The following is a 22,357-nucleotide window of genomic DNA, read 5'->3' as shown; positions in this document are numbered from 1 at the left end:
TTCCAGCTCAACCCATGTGCCACTAAACCACTGTTCAGCATTACATGCAAATCTGACCAACATTTGGCTTTGATTTTATAAAACAGAATTCACAAGGGTAAACCTTTCATGCACATTTCAAGCTACATTTCATCTACACATCAGTGCTTTTTATGAGCATATATTTGACAACACTGCTTCCTCATGAAACAAAATCTTGACACATCATTTTTTAAAAACTTTTTCTTTTAAATTACAAAAGGGAAAAAGGAGGTATAGATCATCTGTCTTAGTTTTCTGTGAAAGATTCCAAATATATAATCAGGTATCTTTATAATAACATTTTAAATGACTGTCTGAGTTCACTATTTATATGCCTTATTGCTCTCGGGCTGTTTAACCAGAATGGTTAGGAGTGGGAGTATGAGGAAGTAAAGAAAACAGGAAATATTTCAGTGTTGTTGGGGAACTGGTGACCTTTAACCTGAGAGACTGCCTCAGGTGCTCCATTATACAACAGCAGCAGCTTTGAATGGAGGATGAATGTCAGCTGTGATATCACCAGGCAAATGACCAATCAGCTCCTTTCGCTGCCCTACTTGCATGTTTCATGCAGCCAACCTCAATTCCTCCACTGTACTTCCTGATTAAAGAAATAGAGTATATACAAGAAATATACAAGAAATAGAGCAAAAAATGGAGCCATGCAGGCCTCTGACATGGCCCCAATGATGAGCTAAAACAGCCAGGACTCACCCCAGTGGTCAGCCAGGCTGGGCAGCAGCCAAGGACCGCAGGGTCTTAGAAGGCTCCTTCCCTGCCCTCTCCACCAGACCCCTGGGTACTTTTCAGTGACAGGCACAGTGCTGCTTTTGAACAGGAGCAAAGATCAGCTCTGATCTGTGATGGCCAATCTTCATTTAATATTCCCAAAATGTAACACTCTGGCCTGTAGAGCTATGAAATCCATTGATTTCACAGATCTGTACCTATACTTCAGTTAGGAAATCTATAGCTTTCACTGATAGGCAACATTGCATTTTGGGCAACTTAAATGGGGGGGGGGGCACCAGGGATGAAAGCTGTTATTCTCTCCCATTCAAAAGTGCCACCACACATCCACAACTGAAGTGTGACTAGGGGCCCAACAATCGGCTGACAGTCAGACCTTGTGAAGCCAGGGGCACGGAGCTTTTGCACTGTGGGCTTCACAAATACCAGGCTACCAAGTCCTGTTGATGAGGGACCTCTGTCCTGAAGACACTGTGCACAACACTTCACAGGTGCCACCAATCAGCTGATTAGTGCTACCTGCAAAGCCCCTGTTGGATCAGCCACATGTTTATCCATCCCATTATAGGTCAAGTGGGTGTGGCTTGGGCCAAACCGTCTCATGGGCCAAATGGGCCAAAAACCCACAAAAAACCCACAAACAAATGGGGAGGCCTGGTGGGTCTAAAGAGGCCTGTGGGCTGGAGGTTCCCCACTGCAGTTTTAGCTCAAAATCTATTTGGGGGGCAGGCAAGTTGGGGAAAGCTGGGCTAAAGCTTTCCAGGACTGAATAAGCAAAAGACCTGAGAGCCAGGTAAAGCTGAGGCAACAGAGGCCACAGTCCAGGCAGAGAAAGACAGGGGCTGTGGGGGGAAATGTATAGCAAAGCCAGCTTGGGAAAGTACCCAAACCACACACTCTGCTACAAGCCCATCTTTAAGGCTTCATTTCTGTAAACATTCTCATCCTTTGATGGCCATCACTCTACTATTAAAAATACCAGATGTAAAGGAGGAAAAAATACTCTGAATTTTTCTTTGCTTAACAGTGCACATTTCTAAAGTGTGAGAGAACAATCATCATTGATATAAAACTACCTCAGCAGAGTAAACATTTTTCTTTACACTCTTAACTGATTTATTGAGCAGAGCCAAAAGTATTGATTACAGAACATCTGAAAGGGCTATAGAGGACCCCAGTGGCAATGATGCAAAGAAGATCTTTTCATTCTTAGTGCGATCTTACACTGGCTGAGCCACCACAAGGGATAAATGGGCCCACAGTATCCGACAGAACGTGCAAATGGAGCCAGGCAGAGTTAAGTTCCACAGGGTGCCATCCCTTGTGTTTGCTTCTGGGAGAGGAACCCCCATCCAGCATATCAAAGTCCTCAATGCAGCATCCCTTGTGTGATACCATAAAGACAATATAAAGAGAGCCCTCTTATTATAAACAGTGCCTAGCACTACCCCTCTAGATACTATCAGCTGCTGGTTGTAACTGAAAATGATCAGTATTTGAGAACTGCCTTAGGTTAGGGCATTGATGGGGAACTTATGGCACTACAGATGCTGCTGAACTCCACCTTTGATCAGTTTCAACCAGTAAGACCAATGATCTGGGAACAATAGAAGTTGTAGTCCAGGAACAACTGGTGAGCCATAGACCTCAGATTTCTGAAGTAGCAGGCTGGTGCTGACAAAGCCCCTGAAGCTAAACGGACCCATATTGATACCAGCAGATTAAAATGGCTATGCTTAAGTGTGCAGGATAAAACACAATACAAACAAATGAAGGAGTTGGCCTGACTGGCAGCATATACGCAAGCTGCCTCCCCATTTTCAGTGCTCATTTCAAGTTCTGTCTTACAAGTCAAAAGCAACAGCTAATGTCAGATTAATAACTAGGCTAAATATGATGTGGAGTGGGACTCCAGTTAGATTTGGACTCACACACAAGTGTAGTTGCCGGGAGATTGTGTTCAATCAGCACACACCCTAGTTCCTAATTTTTTTATCCACCTCTCTGAACAAGGAGAGCAGCAGCCACAACCCCTGCTATACAAACCAAACTGGGCTTGCTTGTCCCACCTGCATGGCAAGGGATGGGTGCCTGACTCCATAGCTGTTTGTAGGAATGGCCCCAGACAGGTCAAAGAGCTATTTGGCTCCAGAATGTGAACCAGCAAACCTCCCTCTACCTTTCCATTCCACGCAGAGCTATCACAGCCAGCAACATGTTTGGCTAGGGAAGCTTGTTTGCTTTTTTATTTATCAAAATGTATGCACCACTCAATCAAAAGAAACATTTTAAGCTGTTAACATAAAATCTTGCAGCAACATCACCGCTGCATCCCAATGCACTAAGAATGTTGTAGGTGAAATAATTAATTTGTAGTTGGAAATTTCAAAGAAATGGGGGCCAGAGAATACAACTCTTTAAAATGCATGGCGTGCTTCCCAATATCTACATTTAAAACGAATATTTTATTTCATTGACCCTCTTGACCCGCAATAGCATCTTACCATCCCTATCTTTATGATAATTATTATATTTAATAATTTCATTTCTCACAAAAGAAGATCATCATACGCAGTTGCATAATGAGCTTTCTTCAATGCTGATCTGTAAGCACCACATCAAAAAGGTTCAGTTAATTGCAAGTTTCAAACTATATTATGAAGCATCATGTCTTTGTTGGTTGAAAGAGTGGATAAAATTAGAAAACACAGAATTGTTAGATTTGGAAGGGTTCGATAACAGATTTGGATGGCACGCCTATTTATGGTGTGAGAAGAAGAAAAACCATAAAGGTTTTGAAAACTACATCTTCCAGAGATCTTTAATTGAAATATGGGATAGGTATAAAAACCTATTGGGATGCAGGTGGCGCTGTGGGTTAAAGCCTCAGCGCCTAGGACTTGCCGATCGAAAGGTCGGCGGTTCGAATCCCTGCGGCGGGGTGCGCTCCCGCTGCTCGGTCCCAGCGCCTGCCAACCTAGCAGTTCGAAAGCACCTCCGGGTGCAAGTAGATAAATAGGGACCGCTTACCAGCGGGAAGGTAAACGGCGTTTCCGTGTGCGGCTCTGGCTCGCCAGAGCAGCGATGTCACGCTGGCCACGTGACCCGGAAGTGTCTCCGGACAGCGCTGGCCCCTGGCCTCTTAAGTGAGATGGGCGCACAACCCCAGAGTCTGTCAAGACTGGCCCGTACGGGCAGGGGTACCTTTACCTTTACCTTTTATAAAAACCTATTAGAACCAAGAGTCCCACACTGGTTATGTCCGTTAGAGGTTATGAGTGTAAAGAAAATCAATATGAGAGGGAATTGGATTACATATGGTGAGTTGATAGCAAAAGAAGGAGGAAAATGGAAAATGAAACCTTATGAACAAGTAAAAAAGTATGTATATGATTGGTTGCATTATTTTCAAGTAAATGAAATGTTTAAAAAGGATTTTAGAGAGAATGGATATGTTGAAAAAGATTCAAAATTTCAAATAGAAATAATAAATAATGATTGTAAAATTTTATCAAAAATGTACAAAATGTTGTTGGAATGGCATACGAAGGATGAGGAAGTCAAGTCTGTTATGATACATTGGGCTAGAGACTTTGGATATAATATACAACTAGATGATTGAGCAAAAGTATGGAAGGAAAATATAAAATTTACAGCATGTACTGTGTTAAAGGAAAACGTTATGAAAATGATATATAGATGGTATATTACACCGGTCAAATTAGCGAAAATGTATAAAACTTGTAATAAGTGTTGGAAATGTAAAGAAAAAGAAGGGACATTTTACCATATGTGGTGGGAATGTAAGAAGGTGAAGGGTTTCTGGGAGATGATATATAATGAACTGAAAAAGATGTTGAAATATACATTTGTAAAGAAACCGGAAGCTTTTCTCTTAGGAATAGTAGGAAATGAAATAAATAGAAAAGATTGTAAACTTTTCCAATATGCAGTTACAGCAGCGAGAATATTAATGGCCCAAAGATGGAAACAGGAGGAATGACCGACCCTGGAAGAATGGAGAATGAAAATGATGGACTATGCAGAATTGGATAAACTAACTGGGAAGATTAGATATCAACGAGACCATAAGTTCATCGAGGACTGGGGAAAATTTGTAGAGTATCTGAAAAATATATGTGATGAGCAAACAACGCTCGTGGAATTTCAAGAAGCTCTGTGAAAGTTTGAGGAGTATTGTAAAAAAGAAAATAAGCTTGGGAAGGTATATAAAAAGGCAGTATTAAATTTAGGAAATGCGTAACTAAAAATTAATTACGGATGATTGGCAGATAAGCTGGAGGAAGTCCATAAGAGATAATTTGTGATAAACTTTTGATATGGTATTATATGTATATTGTATTGAAAACTAATAAAAATTATTTTTTTTAAAAAAAGGTTCAGTTAAGACCGAGGCCCAGTGAAAACAAGCATCTTGTTGTGCAGTAAAATATACACTGAACTATTTTAAACTGTAGGTTGGAAAGACCATGTCTGAATGATTCCCCCATTTCAAAAAAAAGGATCCTGGCATGGGTCATCACATATTACATTAAATAAGTGTAGAATCTTTATACTTGTGTATACCAACAACTGAGCTGTACATTTGTAACATTTTTCACATGTAACATTCAATGAATGTGCAGTCCATGTACTCATGTACACAGTAGTTGAGATGTACAAATCAGCAAGTGTGCAGTCTTTCACACAAGCCCTTGCACATGCCTTGTACTACCAGTTTGGAGATGTATTCAGTGTTAACATGGGAACAAGTCTTAAATGTCATTAGTGATACGTGTGCAAATCTTTATTCCTCAACCTACAATCTGAAATGATGTAGTCCCAGAACAGTTTGACCATGCAAAAGGTTGTTGATTCAGATCAGATATCAGGAACACATAGCCAAGGCAGGCTTGCAGATGAGCTTGAGAAATTTGTAAAGATCACCAATGTTTTTAGCAACGCCCAAAACGTGATACAGCATAACCACTAGATTATATTATAAAAGAAAGAGAACAATACCTTTTATTGCACCCACAATATTTTGGTCTAGTCCTTTTCGGTTGTCATTGAGACCTCTTTTCCTCTTGCCATTGGGTAAAGAGTTGGCCAAGGTCTTGTCATCAAAAAATGCACACACCAGCTTTCGAAACAGCAGACTTCCTGAACGAGTGTAATTTGCTAATATAGAGTCCAGTTGTGATTTCGGCATAAAGACGTCAAAGCCTTCAGCAAGTTGCACTTCTGGCTACCAAAAGAATATCAATGCTTTATTAGCACCTCTTTCATAACTATTTTGTCAACAAATGACATCCAAGGAAAACATGCTCGCATCAACACACATACTAGACTTTTATGACACCAGAATAGACACTGAAATAAAATAGACATTGAAATCAAAATTATCAACTGAGTATAACAAAATGCACATCAAAACCTGCTCTGTCCATTATCTTTACGAAATTATAATTACTAGAACAGGGGGAAATCCCAAGGAGCTAGTTACCTGGATGTTAATTAATTTAATGCTGGCAACTGCAATTATGAAATATTTATTCAGTACAGCAGCAGCTTTGAATAATTGGATACTGCCCATTAGGAATTTGAACTAAAATTACTATGGCTACAATCCTGCACTCACTGTTAAATGTTTAATCCCACCATAATAAACTGTTGTAATCACATTACTTGAAATCTAAGCAATATAAGGAAACAAAAGTCAGAGTATAAGAACAAAAATACTTATTTGTTGCTCAACACCTATTTTGTCCAAAAGCTGCATGCCACTTGCCTCTGGGAACTTCAAGAGCAGGACATGAAGGTTTCATTTAAATATTATGACTAACAGTCATTGATCAACTTATCCTCCGTTTATTTGGTGAATCCCCCTTCAAAGCTATTTCAGCTTGTGCCTTTCATCACACCTTATGTCATATATTGATGACATGTTGCATGAAAAAGCCCTTCTATTTATCTTTGACTCCCAACTGTAAATTCAGCTTAAGAACTTGCAATAACTGGCACTAGGGCAAGATCTGATTCTGGAATCAATTTTTATTAGTGAACACAAGTACCGTATTTTTTGCTCTATAAGACTCACTTTTTCCCTCCTAAAAAAGTAAGGGGAAATGTGTGTGCATCTTATGGAGCGAATGCAGGCTGTGCAGCTATCCCAGAAGCCAGAACAGCAAGAGGCTGCACAGCGATCCCACTTGCTGTTCTGGCTTCTGAGATTCAGAATATTTTTTTTCTTGTTTTCCTCCTCCAAAAACTAGGTGCGTCTTATGGTCTGGTGCGTCTTATAGAGCGAAAAATACAGTAAATTGTTTTACAAAGTGGCATTCTAATTTATTAATTTAGGAATAGCAGTTTTTAAAATTACCCACAGCAGCTTACGAGAACTTCTTGAATTGCCACCTTTCAGAGTAAGACAAAATGATTCTACTTATTATACTCTGCATTGTACAACTTTACAGTGCAACATTTTGCATCCGCTGCTAGTTAATAGTCAAGCTTTGGTGACCGTATGGAAATTTTCAAAGTGCAGAAAAGGTGGACAAGTTTAAGCAAGCAAGTAGATATTAGCACATACTAATCAGATTGCAACCGGAAGTTCTCAAGGTGAGAATGGCAGGTGCTTGGCACCATATATAGAACTTTGATTAGAAACAATGTCCTGCGAGTTAGTTGATCTCATCAGCGCCCCTTTTGTCAAGGAAATCATAATAGGGCTTTTTCTTTGTTTTATTATCACAATAGTGTTGTTGTTATTGTTTTTAAAAAATAAGCTTGGAAAGGGATAACCTAAGTTCTAAAAAAGCCTGTGAATCAGTATGAAGCATGGGCGTGCAAAGTACTGGGGAAATGATTTTTTAAGAAACAGTGAATAAAAGATGTGAATTGCCTCCAGCCGTGTCCCTTTCTGCTCATGGAAAGGCCTGTGGTCCAGCAGAGGCTTCCGCAAATGGAGGACAAAAGGAGGACTTTAGCTGATATTTCCTTCCCTCCGCATCTCTTTGCACACCCCACCCCACAAGACTGCTCCAGAGGCTTAGGGAGACCTGTGGAAACAGCGTGGAGTGGCAAGGAGGTTGGTTGGAGAAAGGGCAATTTGCTGGAGCAAAAAGGCTTCCATGAGCAGAGGGACATACTGTAATGGAACACAACCCATGATGCTCATTTCTAGAATCCTCACTATAATACCCAAGTGACATTTCTTTTCCTAAAATTAAGTTTAAAAAGAAAGAAATCTAGCAAAGTTAGTATACTGAGGCTACAGAAACCCCACACCATATCTTTAAACAAATGAATGACATTTTTCAGATTTTGCTTATTTTTGTAATACAGAACAATGGGCTCAAAATCTATTGGTATATATCAATTCCCATTCTCTCACACAGCTGCAAATCCTGCATTATTAATCAAACTTTTTTCCAACAAAAATGTCTTTACAATTTAGTGTGGTCTGCTCACTATTCCTACTTATGGCCTCAAACCCTACATAATTTATTGGTGTATATCTTAAGTAAAAGCTGAATTCCTGCTCAAACCCACATCAAACCCGACTTTGGAAAGGCAACATCAGGGCTGGGGGGGGGTGTCAAATGTTGCTGATGACTACCCTGCTTTAAGCCAAGGACATAATTATTCCCATCTTATCTGGATATAACTCTAAGAACTGTTCCCTTCAGGGTTCTGCTTCCACTCTTTTTCCACTTGTATTCCTGCTTCTCTGTCTCCAGCCAACCAGTTACTGGACTCCCAGTGCCTTAACTCTCCTAGCAGCAGATGTCTTTCAATAGCCCCCCGGTTCCCTCGGGTTAAACCCGGTCAACTGCATACAATTTCTCCTCGACCTTGCGGGTCTTGCGGGAGCTTTCTGTCCCAGCCCTCCTGACCTTTCCTTGTCTTCACAGGCAGTCTCCCGCCCTCATTTAGTAGTTAGGGGACTTGCAAGCAACAAACACGAACCAGTTTTTAGCTTATTATGTGCAACCATTTTGAGGCCATGATTCTGCCGCGCCACAGTGGAGCTCTTCCGGGACGAGCTGTGCTTTCCCCCTTTTGTAGCCAGCAATGAAAACATTGCACTTGTGCAGATAAAGCCCCTGTTAGCTCTCACATATTCTCCTGGCATAACTCTATATGATTTCTCTCTGTAAAAGCCAAATATTTCAATAATCTCAGCCAGTTTATCAGTAGCCAATTTAACCAACTGAGGGGGAATGATTTTTTGTACATTTGAGAATTTGGTTGGAAACAAAAGGAGTTATTTCAATATCCATCCTGCCATATTTTTAGACCTTTAAGTGGGCGACAGCAGTTTAACACAAGCAGACTAAAATATAATTTAGCAAGCTGGAATAATCTTGTGTGGTATACTTAGATAATAATAATATTTTTTAGAAAAGGATGATGCAATTACTAAGATCCAGCATGGGTTTCTCAAAAATAAGTCATGCCAGACAAATCTCATTTCTTTTTTTTTTTTTGTTGGAATTACAAGCTTGGTGGATCAGAGAAATGCTGTGGAAATAGTTTATCTTGATTTCAGTAAGGCTTTTGACAAAGTTCCCCGTTATATTCTTGCGAGGAAGCTGGTAAACTGTGGGTTGAATGAGGTAACTGTTAGGTGGATGTGTAGCTGATTGACTGACGGAACCTTGTCATCCTGGAAAAAAGGGACAAGTGGGGTGCTGCAGGGTTCAACGTCTTTATAAATAACTTGGATGAAGGAATTGAGGGGATGCTCATCAAATTTGCAGATGACACCAAACTGGGAGGGGTAGCTAATGCTGCAAAAGAAAAAATCAGGATTCAAGATGACCTTAACAGATAGAACTGGTCCCAAGCTAACAAAATGAATTTCAGTAGGGACAAACATACGGTTCTGCACTTAGGCAGGATGAACCAGATGCACAAATATAGGATGGGGGGACATCTGGCTTACTAGCAGTACATGTGAAAAGGATCTAGGCGCCTTAGTGGACCACAAGTTGAACATGAGTCCACAGTGTGATGCAGCAGCAAAAAAAAAAAAAAAAAAAAAAAAAGAGCTAATGCTATTCTAGGCTGCCTCAGCAGAAGTCTACTGTCCAGATCAAGGAAAGTAATAATACCACTCTATTCTGGCTTGGTCAGACCACACCTGGAATACTGTGTCCAATTCTGAGCACCACAATTTAAGAAAGATGTTGACAAGCTGGAAGGTGTGCAGAGGAGGGAGACCGAGATGGTCAAGGGTCAGGAAACGAAGCCTTATGAGGAACAATGGAAGGAAATGGGTATGCTTAGTTTGGAAAAGAGAACACTAATTGAAATATGATAAAGGAAGGTAAAGGGACCCCTGACCATTACGTCCAGTCGTGACCGACTCTGGGGTTGCGCGCTCATCTTGCTCTATAGGCCGAGGGAGCCGGCGTTTGTCCGCAGACAGCTTCCGGGTCATGATAGCCATCTTAAAATATTTCAAGGGCTGTCACATGGAAGAGGGAACAAGCTGTTTTTCTCCTGCTCTGGAGGGGGGGACACAAACCAATAGCTTCAAGTTACAAGGAAGGAGATCCTGACTAAACATCAGGAAGAACTTTCTGGCAGTAAGAGCTGTTCAACAGTGAAACTGTCTCCCTTGGGAGGTTGTGGACTCTCCTTCATTGGAGGCTTTTAAGCAGAGGTTGGATGGTCTTGGGGGCTTTAGCTGAGATTCCTGAATTGCGCAGGGTTACACTAGATGACCCTTGGGGGTCCTTTTCAATTCTACAATTCTATACCTAGGTTATCTATTCTGATTGCATTTCATATCCTCAGATGAACTTTATTTTTCAAAATAAAAAATTCCACACTAAAAAAGCTGCCACACGGCAGAGTGCCCTTGGTCACACAAAGTTGGAAAAAATATGCTCTTGTCCTCAGAGCAGCTGTCTCCACACATTGTTTCCAGCACTTAATAATAAAGGTAGAGAGGTATATTGAAATGTGTGCCACATTTTGTTTGGATTACAGCTTCACGGGTGATTTGTATGAGTTCCCTTGAGAAATCTTTCCTTTCAAATTGATTGATATTAGCGGTGCATTAACAACAAGAGATGCTCATTGCAAGTTCCCAGTGACCAGGCTATTACACAAGAACCACAATAATCATGGAAAAAGCATGACCCTGGATCTACCTATTAGAAAACCAACATCCCTGTATTGCAAAAGGTAGAAATATGTTTAACAGGGACTCTTCACAGGCAATCCCTAGTCTCAATTAGAGATGCAATTAATGTGTTTTGTACATTTGTGTGTGTGTGTTTTATAAATGAATCAGTCTGTATCCTAGTCACATATTTTGAGGGGGGGGGGAATGCTGATTTATTCCAGATTCCTTCAGTAGCAAATTATCCTTCAATTGCACGCAATCAGTACCCAATTGAGCTTCACATGGACATTTCCAAGTATGATTTATAGCCAAATAGAGTTTGTTAACATAAGATAATCAAGGCAATGGTGTACATGATTAAACACAAATGAAAGAATTGCCAAAACTTTTGTTTTGCTAAAATTAGCAAGCAGCAAATTAGATTTAGTCCAAGCATTTCTGAATATTTTAATTGATTAAAACAGAACTCTTTTGCCAAATCTATACAAATTATTTGCTTTGCATGGAAAACAAATAAAACGTTTACTTAGAAGTAGGGCACTCAGTTGCTTTAGTCACAAAGGTAGATAGCATATTTCGGCAATCCTATGCCCAGTTCCCAGTGACCTGAGCATAATATCCACTGAACATACTGGGGCTTACCAGTGACGTAGTGTAGGTTGCCAGCAACCAGGGCAGCCTAAGTATTGTGCACCCTAAGAAGCAGTGGTGGTGGTGTCAGACACCTGCCAGCCCCGGAGGCAGCTCCTGTGTTTGTCTCACGCCTCTGTCCAAAGACCATACCAGGATGGGCTTCGGAAAGCATGGAGAATGGCCAGAGCCTTGCCCTTCGCTTTGCCCGGAGAAGGGAAAAGGCCGCTGCGCCCTCCACTTTGGAGGTCAAAACTCCCTCCAGCAGTGCTTGTGGGAAGGTGGCCACCAGGTGCCACCTTGTTCCCAGGCTGGGGTGCCTGCCAAGGCCACTTGGCTGAGAGCCCCGGTCTAAGGAGGTCACTCCCCAGAACGGAAGAGGCATGCACGGCCCTCCCCTGCTGCCACCAGCTCTCCTCTCCTACCTGCCCCCCCCCAGGAGCACGTTCACCTGCAGCCTCTTGACGTTCTTGCTGGCCAGCTCCTTGAGGGCACAGAGCAACGAGGCAGGAGCAAGCATGGTGTTATGATCTCAGTTCACCAGCCCCTCTGAGCTGCCCCCGCCAGCTTTGAGCGTGGAAGCTCCTCTCCTCTCCCTGCCCCTATTGCCCGCTGGATCTGGGCTTAGGAGGAGAGCGCTGCCACACGAGGCGCCTCACGGCCATCCTCCTGGCTGGCTTCGCTCGGCACGACTCAGGGCAGGGTGTTCCGTTGGGTCTTCCTTGCCTCTGGCCACCAGTGAGCCCAGTTCGGTCATAGCCAAGCCCACCTGGGCACTCCAGCCTTAAAGGAGGGCCATCAATTTCCTGGGAAATTTTTACACCCATGCCCAAATGCACCCAGGGCCACCGCCCACTTGCCTCCTCCCTGGGGATTACTTCTGCACAGGTTGTTCCAGTAATTAATTAGAGTAAATCTAACATGTAATTCATGTTGTATCTACCTCCATTGAAAGAATCCAAAACCAGTATTGGGGTAAAATGTACACCAAGACAGCCAAACAACCTAGTTATGGGATATTGCTTGTATGGTTAAATTCACAAATATGATGAGAACCAGAGAAGGCAGAGTGTATTTATAAAATGTAAAGTACAAACCTACACAATAACATATTTTGTCTAACCACAGTTTTTTTAAAAACAGAAATATATATATATATATAGTGCCATTAACAGACAAGTCCCAGGCAAGCTGGCTATACAGACTCAGCCTAGGGTTTGATCAGCTCTAGATTTAGGTATAACAGGAAGTGATGTCTTTTGGAATGTTCATGCCATGGAGGGCTGTTCAGGTCCCCAATAATATAGGCATTTCAGCAGGCAATGCCCACATTCCTTTAATTTAAAAGGAAAGCATTGGCCACCATGTGGAGAGCATGTGGTCATATGTGTCTACACCCAGCGCTATTAGTCTACAGAAAGAGGTGCCTGCCAGAGCTCACCATGGACCTCTCCTGTGTTCTGTTAAAAAGGCAATGGTGCCCACCTGAGAGGTGCTGGAGCTGAACTCAGGGGGCCGGGTTCCTGCCTGCACCTTCAGTTTTATAATAATAAGGAATGCCCTCGGGCTGGAATTTCTGATCTGTGATTTTTACATGGAAGAAATGAGAATTCTCTTAAACAGAACAACTGTCTAATCTTTAGAAGCAGCTTAGCACTGACCACTTTTGTTTTTTTCATTAAAAGCTGCCAGACAGGTCACAATCTACATTTAACACAATCTGGGTTTAACCCTTACCATCCCTCTTCTTCCTGAAAATCTCTCCGACTGCTTCTATTTTCCCTAAAGGTGCTACTTACTGCATAAAAACAGTTTTGAAGGGCACATGGTAGCTGGGAAGCATTGTCCTGCAAGAAAATGTTGTGAGAAGTAAACTATTAAACCCCTGCCCTGAGCACCATGTTCCCAGTCTATCTGGGGCCCTGCATAGCTGCTTTTTCTCGAAAACAAAACATAAAAATAAAGTGCCCAGAACTGACACATTCTTTCCAAAATGTATTAGCATAATGTGTTGTGTGCTCCCAAATCAACTTGCCCATTCTTGGACTAGATCTACCCTTATGTTTCTGCCGCTTTAAGTGCAGGCTTCCTGATGGGAAGAAGGGAAGCCCAGATAAGCAATTCCTGCCATAGGTACAATAGGAAATATTCTCTGAAGGTGGGTAGGTCTACTGCTTTTCTACATAAGGAGCTGAATCCAATCTACCGTATTTTTCGCCCTATAGGCTGCACTTTTCCCCCTCCAAAAATGAAGGGGAAATGTGTGTGCATCCAATGGGGCGAATGCAGGCTTTCGCTGAAGCCTGGAGAGCGAGAGGCGTCGGTGCGCACCAACCCCTCTCGCTCTCCAGGCTTCAGGAAGCTCTCGGCAAGCCTTGTGAGTCCGGCGGGAGTTCCTGCTGGGCTCGCAAGGCTTGCGGGCAGCAGCCTGCAGCCCGAAGCACGGGGTGCACTCCAGAGCGCGCCCCATGCTTCACACAGGTGTCCGCAAGACTTGCGAGCCCGGAGGGAGTTCCAAACAGGCTTGCAAGCCTTGCGGGCAACAGCCTGTTCTGGGGGCTGGGGTCGGGGGAAGCTCGGGCTTCCCCCGCCCCCAGCCCCGCAAGCTCTGAGAGCGGTGGCAAGGTTGAGCGCAACCTCGCCTTCGCTCCCGGACCCACAGCCCCGAGGCTAAAGCGAAGCCAGGACAGCGAGCGGGATCCATCCCGCTCGCTGTCATGGCTTCTTTGCTATTTGGGGCTCGGGGGCATGCTTGGAATTCACAATTTTTATTTAATGAATTTATTTCTTAACAGTAGAAGTTTTCTCAGCGTACACCATTTACTTAGGAATTACTGGTGCAGTCAATAATGTTAATCGAGTTTAACATTTCCGTATGGCAATAAGGCATTGTAGGAAAGTGTTGGCAAACTTTAGCTCACAGATCAGTACCAGGGGCATATGCATCTCCCATACTTGTAGTTCAGAAATGACCTTACTTTATTGATTCATTTGAAGGAGGCTACTGAAAGTGTGCCCCAGAAGTGTTGAGGGCGACCCTCAACTACATATTTTGCAAAGATTGTTCTGTGCATAGAGAAAAGAGGTAATCTAAAGGTTGAGGGATTGGGTCCTTGCACTAGCTTGACCATGAAGCTGCCGTTTGTAATAATCAGCAAACAGTTTCAATGGGTGGCCTTAAAGAAAATCACTATGTCACATCCCCAGCCAACCGAGATATGGGGATAATAATATTGATCTGTCTTTCAAGGCCATTCTAAGGCTTGGGATCACAAAGGCATTCAATTCTCTAAAAAACAATTTCTATATGATAATTACTTAATATTTTGCATATGTAGGCTTCCCCTTTCATTAAAATTGAAAGATTCGAAATGGAAAGATTACTTAATTCAGCTTTGAAGGTTACCCTATAGACATATCAATAGTTGTAATTGTGGCTAATTCACATAATGTAGTTAACATGTATTTAATATACTGTAAATTGGACAAGTGGAGCCTGCAACAAAATGTTGCAGTGTGGAGTGGTTCAGCCATTCCATTCACCCCAGCTGAAAATTAATGAGAGATATAAACTCAGGCTTCCAACCTGATCCTATGCATGTTTACTCTTATGTAAATCCCACTGACAGAGGGGATTCATATAAGTGTATAAAGAACTGAAACATGATCCCATACTCAGAAATCCTCCAGAGTTCACCAAGGTCAGTTCCCAAGCTAGCGCCCAAAGGAATGCAAGCTTCATTCACGGTTTTAGTTTTCAGTCCTTTGCCAAAGACTACAGAATGAGGGTCGTGACTAGGTGAGAATATGAACTCAAATCTCACCAGTCTCTTTCTAAATGGCATTCTCTCCCCCCAGAGATAGAAGATTCACCCAATTGCCCTTCAGAGCAACTTCCAAGTTTTGTTGTTGTTTTTTAATTATATTGTGGTTAAAGATGTAAAGCACGAACATTTTAAAATAATTAGCCCAAGGCTTGATGAATCATTCTGTAAAAATAAATAAATAAATCCAGCATTAATTACTACTCTGCCTGAATTCACTCACTGAGCAATGAGACACTGCTTAAAAATGTAGCCACTCTAGAAACCCCAAACAAAAAACCAAACCTTGAACCTGTATGTTCAAAACATGGAAAACTGACGGGCAATCTGAAAACAGGTCAAAATAATAAAATCACTTACAAAACTGAAAGAGAAGTTTTGAATCCTTTCCTTGCACAGTCATTTCTGGCTGTAATTATAATTACATACAAGAACCACAGAAAAGCATTTAACCAGTTGCTATGTATCATTACATAGAGTCTGTCGGATGACACACTAATCTAATTACCGGTGTAGCTCACATCTGTGTAACTGAATTATCATGACTGCTCTTTTTTATTATTAGTTTGCACTTCTAGAAAGGTACAATATTATCTACAGAATTTCTTTCATTTATGATCATTGATACGGAATTTAATTATGTTCTCTGAGCTTGCTGTACTTAGGAAATTGGAAACTGTCTTCTCAAAATTAAAAAGGTACGTTGAAGAAATTAATGATCAGCTTACTCATCAGTGAACTTTTCAGCCATCATTTGCTTGAAGCTCAAACAAAGCCAACCAGCCACCCTCTTGCTCTCCTGATATTCATTCTACAAACATCTAATTCAAAAGGAGAAAATGCCAAGTGTGCCCTTTTGAAATCCTGGCTCTAGATTTTGACATTTACAATTTCAGCCCCGATACTTCAAGTCTACCTTCACATGTAAGCTTTCTTTGTGCCATGAGAGAGTATAAAATTGGGCAGATCAGTCTTATGGTTAGGATTAACCACCAGTGGCCCAACTAGTGATTTGCACAAGTTCAGCTCACAAGTGAATGCACTTCTGGTCAGCAGATAGGAAATCTCTCACTTCTCTTTATTGTTAAAAGGGTTCTGCACAGCCTTGTGACGTTGCTTCCACAGGACAGTTCTTACTAACAGATTATAACCATTAACACGGACAGAAAAAAGTGACATCGCTTTAGCTTTCCACTTGTTTTAGCATTACCTATGGCAGGGGTAGGGCAGAACAAGCTATTCTAGTGCTACAGTGAGAATGAATACATTTCATACAAAGTCCTCACCCTTGTCATCTTTGTCACAAAGACCCTTGTGAGATACATCAAATTAACCAACCCATGCGAGGCTTTGATTCTATAACATCATCCCTGGTTTTACCTTGGCAACTGCAATAATGCTAACAAAACTCATCTTCTGTAGCAAGCCTCTTGCTTACTTGTCCCCCCAAACTGAATCCAAGTAAACACCTCTGCATTTGCTCACCATCCTCCCCCCCATCTCATCTCTCCCTTCAGCCCACTGACCTTATGCATGTACACTGGTGACACGGCATAAATAATAACAACAGCTACTTAACTTGTGCACTTTTTCCTAATGCCAACTGTGCTAATCTGATTAAAGAGGAATGAGAAGTCAGTTTTTAAGATCTGCGGATAACTGAGAAGACTTTTGTAACTCGTGCATGCCCCTTCCCCGAAAGCCTGATTTCTTCACTTTCTTGAGGAGGAGGGGATATCATTATCTTAGTACTTTAGCACCAACTCTTAGATTCCCTCAGACTCATGAACAGTGCAGCTGCAAAACCAAAAAATAATTCCTTCAATTGTCCCATGGCTAAATGCTTCCCAATATGCTTGTGAAAAAATGAACAAGGCCTATTCAATGCTAGGCTCAATAGAAATGTTTTTGGAATGATTCCCTCAGGGGCATACTAGTACAAAACATGAAACAGGAACTGGACAATCATATGGATTTGTTAGGATATAGTGTGTGCATACAGATCTTTCCTGAAAAAATAAAGTATGTGGATGGTCAGCCCTTATGTTGCAAGCTGCCGATGTAGAAAAGATCCCACAGGAAACCGACATTACGGCCTAATCCTAAGACTTACTACACTACCAACAACACCTGTGACATGAGGTTTGCACTCTTAACAGGGTCTGTTCTGCCAGCACCTGGTCAACTTACATCTGAAGATGAAGATTCGAGGACAATGCCAAATCCTGAAACCTGTGACTCCAACTTTGAGGATGATTCAGCAGCTTCCACACTAGAACTTTCAGAGTTTGCTGATAGCTTTTTTTCATTCTCTGCAGTGCTGGGCTTTTTATTCACAGTAAGGGGTTCAATAGTCTTTGGAGGTATTTTTTTCTTTTTATTTCTCTTTCTTGAAAGTGTTGATTTCTGTGTGCAAACCAGAGGAACTGGGGGCGGTTGTCTGTTCTGAGCAGCAACTGAAGAAAGAAAAACCTGTGAGTACACTTCCAAACGTGTATCAAAGATGACAGTTACTACAGCCCAGACTCCTGACCAGTTCCCACCCTCTTATCAGAACCAACTGCTTGAACCTACAGCTGTGGGCGGAGCACTCTCTTTGGAGCAGTCAGCTGGGGAAGCTGCTATGGGGAACATGGCATAACGCAAAAATCATGCTGACACTGAGATCATACCCACACTCAACACCCTGTTGCTGTTGTTGTCTAATAACCACAGGAACATTCCTCAGTACTGTACCAGGAAAAATATACAACTTGGCCACAACACTCTTATTTCATGGAAATCGCTTAGATGTTGCCTGCACATTTTGCCCCATAAGTTTCTTTCTAGGAGGGCTAGAGACTCACTTTTTTCAAAAAGGAAAGTTCAGAGTACCTGTGGGCACTGGGTTGGCAACCCCTGATCCATACCATCTGGGCAGCAGTCTTTCTTTAAGACCTATGCTTTCATGAAAAGGCACTTATAAGGCAGTCTGTCTGCAGACTGAAAATTATACCTTAATAGTTGAAAAGACAGACTATCATACCTGCTTGGATCTGCATTATCTTTCTCATGGTTTTAAGCTCCTGAAGAATGGCTTGCAATGCTGGCTGGCAATTACAAGTACAACAATTTGAGCCAGAGGAAGTATTAGCCACCGGAATTTCTCCTGAAGAAAAAAGGGAAATTAAAACAGTGATGCAGGGCAAGAATGTCTTCACAGGCTTTTAATGCTGTCTGATACATGCTGTTAGGAAATTGAAACCTAAAATTAAAATCTCCACTGTGAGGTGGCGGCGGCGGCGGCGGCAGGGGTGTGCATTGCCATTCCCCTCCCCACACAAATAATGTTCCATGGTATAGTGAAGTTTGCACAAAACAGCAAACACAATGTAAGCTCACAGCAGGCCTCCTTATTGTCAAACTAGTTCATGGTGGATAACAAGAGCACTGAAGCTCATTACAGAAACAGTTGCTCTATCATGCGCAGAACAACCCAGAAAGGCCCTTCCTCCATATGACAATACCCCTAAAAAGAATGAGATGGCTGTGTAATAAGTTATTTAATAAAGAACTAACAAGTCTAAAATGGATTGAACGCCGCTTGTTGCTTCACAGTATTAAAAATTAAAAGAACAGAGTCCTCCATCATCGATTTCCATGAACAGAGAAGTTCTATGAAGGCAGAAAATATCCACAGCTTTCGCTTTCATTGTGACGGTGAACTCCTACTTCCCAGTTTCTTTTCAATTATTGCTGTTGAAGGTTGTCAACCATCTCTGTACTACTGCACTTCATACTGTCTCCAGGATGTGTTTGTTAATATATATTTGATATATAAGCTGCTTCCCAACTCAAGTCTGAAAGCTTCCTGCACTTGATTTCAGGAGGCACAGGAACACAGAAGGCAGCCTTGTACAGAGTCAGGCCATTGGCCTCCCTAGTTCAGTACTGTCTACACGGACTGGCAGAGGCTTTCCAGGGTTTCAGCCCAAACTGGAGGTGCCAGGAATTGAACCTGGAACCTTTAAAACAGAAAATATGTGCATTCCCATGGCTCCTGGCTGCTGAGAAATGGAGACCTTGCCACCCTGGGCTCAGGTATCAATTTCTGTATTTAAAAACAAGGGTCTTTTCAGATGTTTCCAGCACAACTAATGTCAGTTGCTGCATGAAGTCCAGGTAAAATGACTACGGAGAAAGCATTTCCATGATGGGGCCAATATAACAGGTCAGTGGCAGGGACCTAATCATGCCAGGCAGGGGCCCTACTTAGGTCTGTGAGGCCGTTTCCCCCAAGCCATGCCCACTTGCCCCACACCTAACAGCATTATGTGACATCAAGAGTGGAGCAAGTAAAGATGTGTCTGGGATTGGCTACCCTAGAGAGCTGCACATTGGGAACTTCCAACTGCAGTGGATGGGGCTGCTGACTGCACACATTAAAGTTCTCAGCGTTGAACAGCTGACAGCAATGAGCAAAAGCCCCTCTGAATGCTTGCAGGCACAGTGTGGCTCCAAACCACCTGCCATGGGCCTTCCAAGGGGCTTGCTCTCAGCGCTGATCAGCTGATCGATGCTGAAAGCACACCCCTTGTTATTACATATGAACGGTGGCACAGGAATATTTTAATAAACAAAGCCCTTTTTCATTAACACAAAGGGTTGCACAATAAAAGAATGGAAAAACCAAAAACAGCCTAAATGTATATTTTAGCAGGAAAGAAGCATTTGTCATCCGCCTCTTTCCTACGCCCTCTCCCTGAGAGGTTCGGAAGGTGACAACATGAGAACGGGTCTTTTCTGTGGTGGTTCCCCGTCTGTGGAACGCTCTCCCCAGAGAGGCTCGCTGGGCACCATCATTATATGTCTTTAGGCGGCAGGTGAAAACATTCAGCTTTACCCAAACATTTGGCCATTAAATAACTTATGGCCTGTTAAATTGAGGGACTGTTATTATTATGCTGCATAAATTATGTTTTCAATGTTGTACAGTGCCCTGAGATCTTTGGATAAAGGGCGGTATATTGATCAAATAGATAAATAAATAAAACAAAACTAGTCCCAGATACCTTAGGAAGGATCTTCAGAGCCAAAGCTACCTTTCACAAGGCAGTGGAAAGAAAAGTATGCAGCTAAGCATGCATCTATCTAGCAAGGAGTTCCACAAGACTGCGGGGGGGGGGGGGGGGGGAGAGAGGCCTTGTTTGAACATGCAGGTTGTCAGAGAGAAAACACCAGGATAACCACAAATCCTCAACAGGGCACTGAACTTGTATGAGCATGTTTTAGTATATAGCCTCCTGTTCAAGAACTATTAATTCCATTGGCTTTGCACGTTACTAGTTCCCAGTTCATTTTGCAGCAGAGTCTTTATATTTCCTAACTGTCTGTACAGCAAGGTTTAATCAAACAATATAAAACAAATATTATTAGGGCTATGAAACAGAGCACTATAAGGGAAAAAACCTGTCTTTTTCAGCTATTAAAAATAATATTTTAAAACGGAGTCTGTCTTTTGTGTGTCTTAGAGAACTAAGCTTAGCAAATAAATATTATTTTATGAATTTGTCCCTTTCCTCTTCTAAGTTTTTAATATTCTGATGAATATCATGATAAAATTTTGACAAAGCAAACCTTGGAATAAATTCATGCTCATCTTTTCTGCTACAAATATAATGCATTACTAATGAAGTCTGCCGGTACTGAAGCCCCATTTGAAAACCAAAAGGTCTGTTTTCCTACTGAGGCATGGGGGATTTACATTATAATCCCCATTAGCATTGATAGAAATTACCCATGTAAATCTACCCTGTGTACAGTAAATGGAAAAAGAGACCACCAATATTTCAAATCAAAAGCACGGCTCTGCTAACTTCATGCATATTTATGGATATTTTTTTTAAAAAAACCAAAAAGCATTTCCATCATTTTTCTTCAAATCAACAAGAGTAAAACAGAACACTTTACAGAATGTTCTTATTCAATGTTCAAAGCATCACCTAAAGAATAAAAGCACATTTGTCTGTTTATTAAATTTAACAATTTTTTTAAAAATCATTTCTCACTTTTTAAGAAGACTACTTGTAGTGGCAAATCTTAAGAACCACCTCTTGCTTTGCTCCTCCCTCTATATTATGGAAGGAAGCCAATGTGAATTATTTTGGCCTGCACAGCAGCCCAACAGCAGGAGCAATATAAAAAAAAAAATCAAGGCTATGTTTTTCTCTCTTCGCAGATGCCTTTCAGACAGAAAAGTCAATATGCGAGTACCACAACTGTATTCCCAATATTCATATGGAAAATATCATAGCAAGCCTAGTAGCACCTTTAAAAACAAAAGAAGCCAAAAGCAGCTGCCAGTTTCTCTGGCTCAACTAACAAAAGCCGTCTCCATGAAACAGATTGCCCACAGCCTGGAACAGGGCTCCTCAAACTTCTTTGGCCTGCTGCTCCCTTTTAAGAAACAACATTACTCCGTGCCCCCTGGAAATCTACCTTCTTTTAAGTGAACAAACAGAAATATGAATTCTTTTATGTATCTATACAGTGGTGCCTCGCAAGACGAAATTAATCCGTTCTGCGAGTCTCTTCGTCTTGCGGTTTTTTCGTCTTGCGAAGCACGGCTATTAGCGGCTTAGCGGCTTTAAGAAAAAGGAAACAAACTCGCAAGAACTCGCAAGACGTTTCGTCTTGCGAAGCAAGCCCATAGGGAAATTCGTCTTGCGGAACGACTCAAAAAATGGAAAACTCTTTCGTCTTGCGCGTTTTCCATCTTGCGAGGCATTCGTCTTGCAAGGTACCACTGTATTTCTACCTATGTCCTACCAACATAGTAAAGAAACATGTTGTTGTAAATAAGACACCTTATTCATTCCACAACAAATGAAACACATACGAACAGTGTTTAAAAACTAAACGAGGAAGTGGACTAGGCCCTGGCATTATAAACCCATAAGGCAGCCGGCTCAGTCCGATCCACCCCAGGGATGGAGCTGGTGCCACAGTCCGC

The 22,357-nt window shown here is 41.9% G+C and overlaps 2 protein-coding genes and 1 long non-coding RNA gene across 5 annotated transcripts in view; 1 reads left to right on the top strand and 2 right to left on the bottom strand.

The window, feature by feature from the left end:
• Positions 1–22,357, top strand: part of PRPF18 (pre-mRNA processing factor 18) — a 131,692-nt gene that overhangs the window by 60,277 nt on the left and 49,058 nt on the right. The window lies entirely within an intron of this gene.
• The window catches only part of BEND7 (BEN domain containing 7), a 51,475-nt gene that overhangs the window by 8,704 nt on the left and 20,414 nt on the right, over positions 1–22,357 (bottom strand). For all 3 annotated transcript variants that reach the window (XM_083701592.1, XM_083701593.1, XM_083701594.1), the window contains 3 exons: positions 18,392–18,514; positions 17,557–17,822; positions 5,794–6,019 (listed from right to left, as the gene is read on the bottom strand). In XM_083701592.1, the coding sequence (XP_083557718.1) occupies positions 5,794–6,019; positions 17,557–17,822; positions 18,392–18,514 (615 nt within the window). The remainder of the gene's footprint in view (positions 1–5,793; positions 6,020–17,556; positions 17,823–18,391; positions 18,515–22,357) is intronic.
• Positions 220–5,773, bottom strand: LOC310826618. The gene is made up of 2 exons (XR_014555895.1): positions 4,001–5,773; positions 220–3,622 (listed from the first exon to the last, which is right to left on the bottom strand). It is a non-coding gene; the product is annotated as an uncharacterized lncRNA (long non-coding RNA).

The sequence above is a fragment of the Podarcis gaigeae genome (genome assembly GCF_964106915.1).
Source record: "Podarcis gaigeae genome assembly, chromosome: 10".
Classification (NCBI taxonomy): domain Eukaryota; kingdom Metazoa; phylum Chordata; class Lepidosauria; order Squamata; family Lacertidae; genus Podarcis; species Podarcis gaigeae.
The sequence above is the reverse complement of the archived record's forward strand: the minus strand, read 5'-3'. Positions and strand labels throughout refer to the sequence as shown.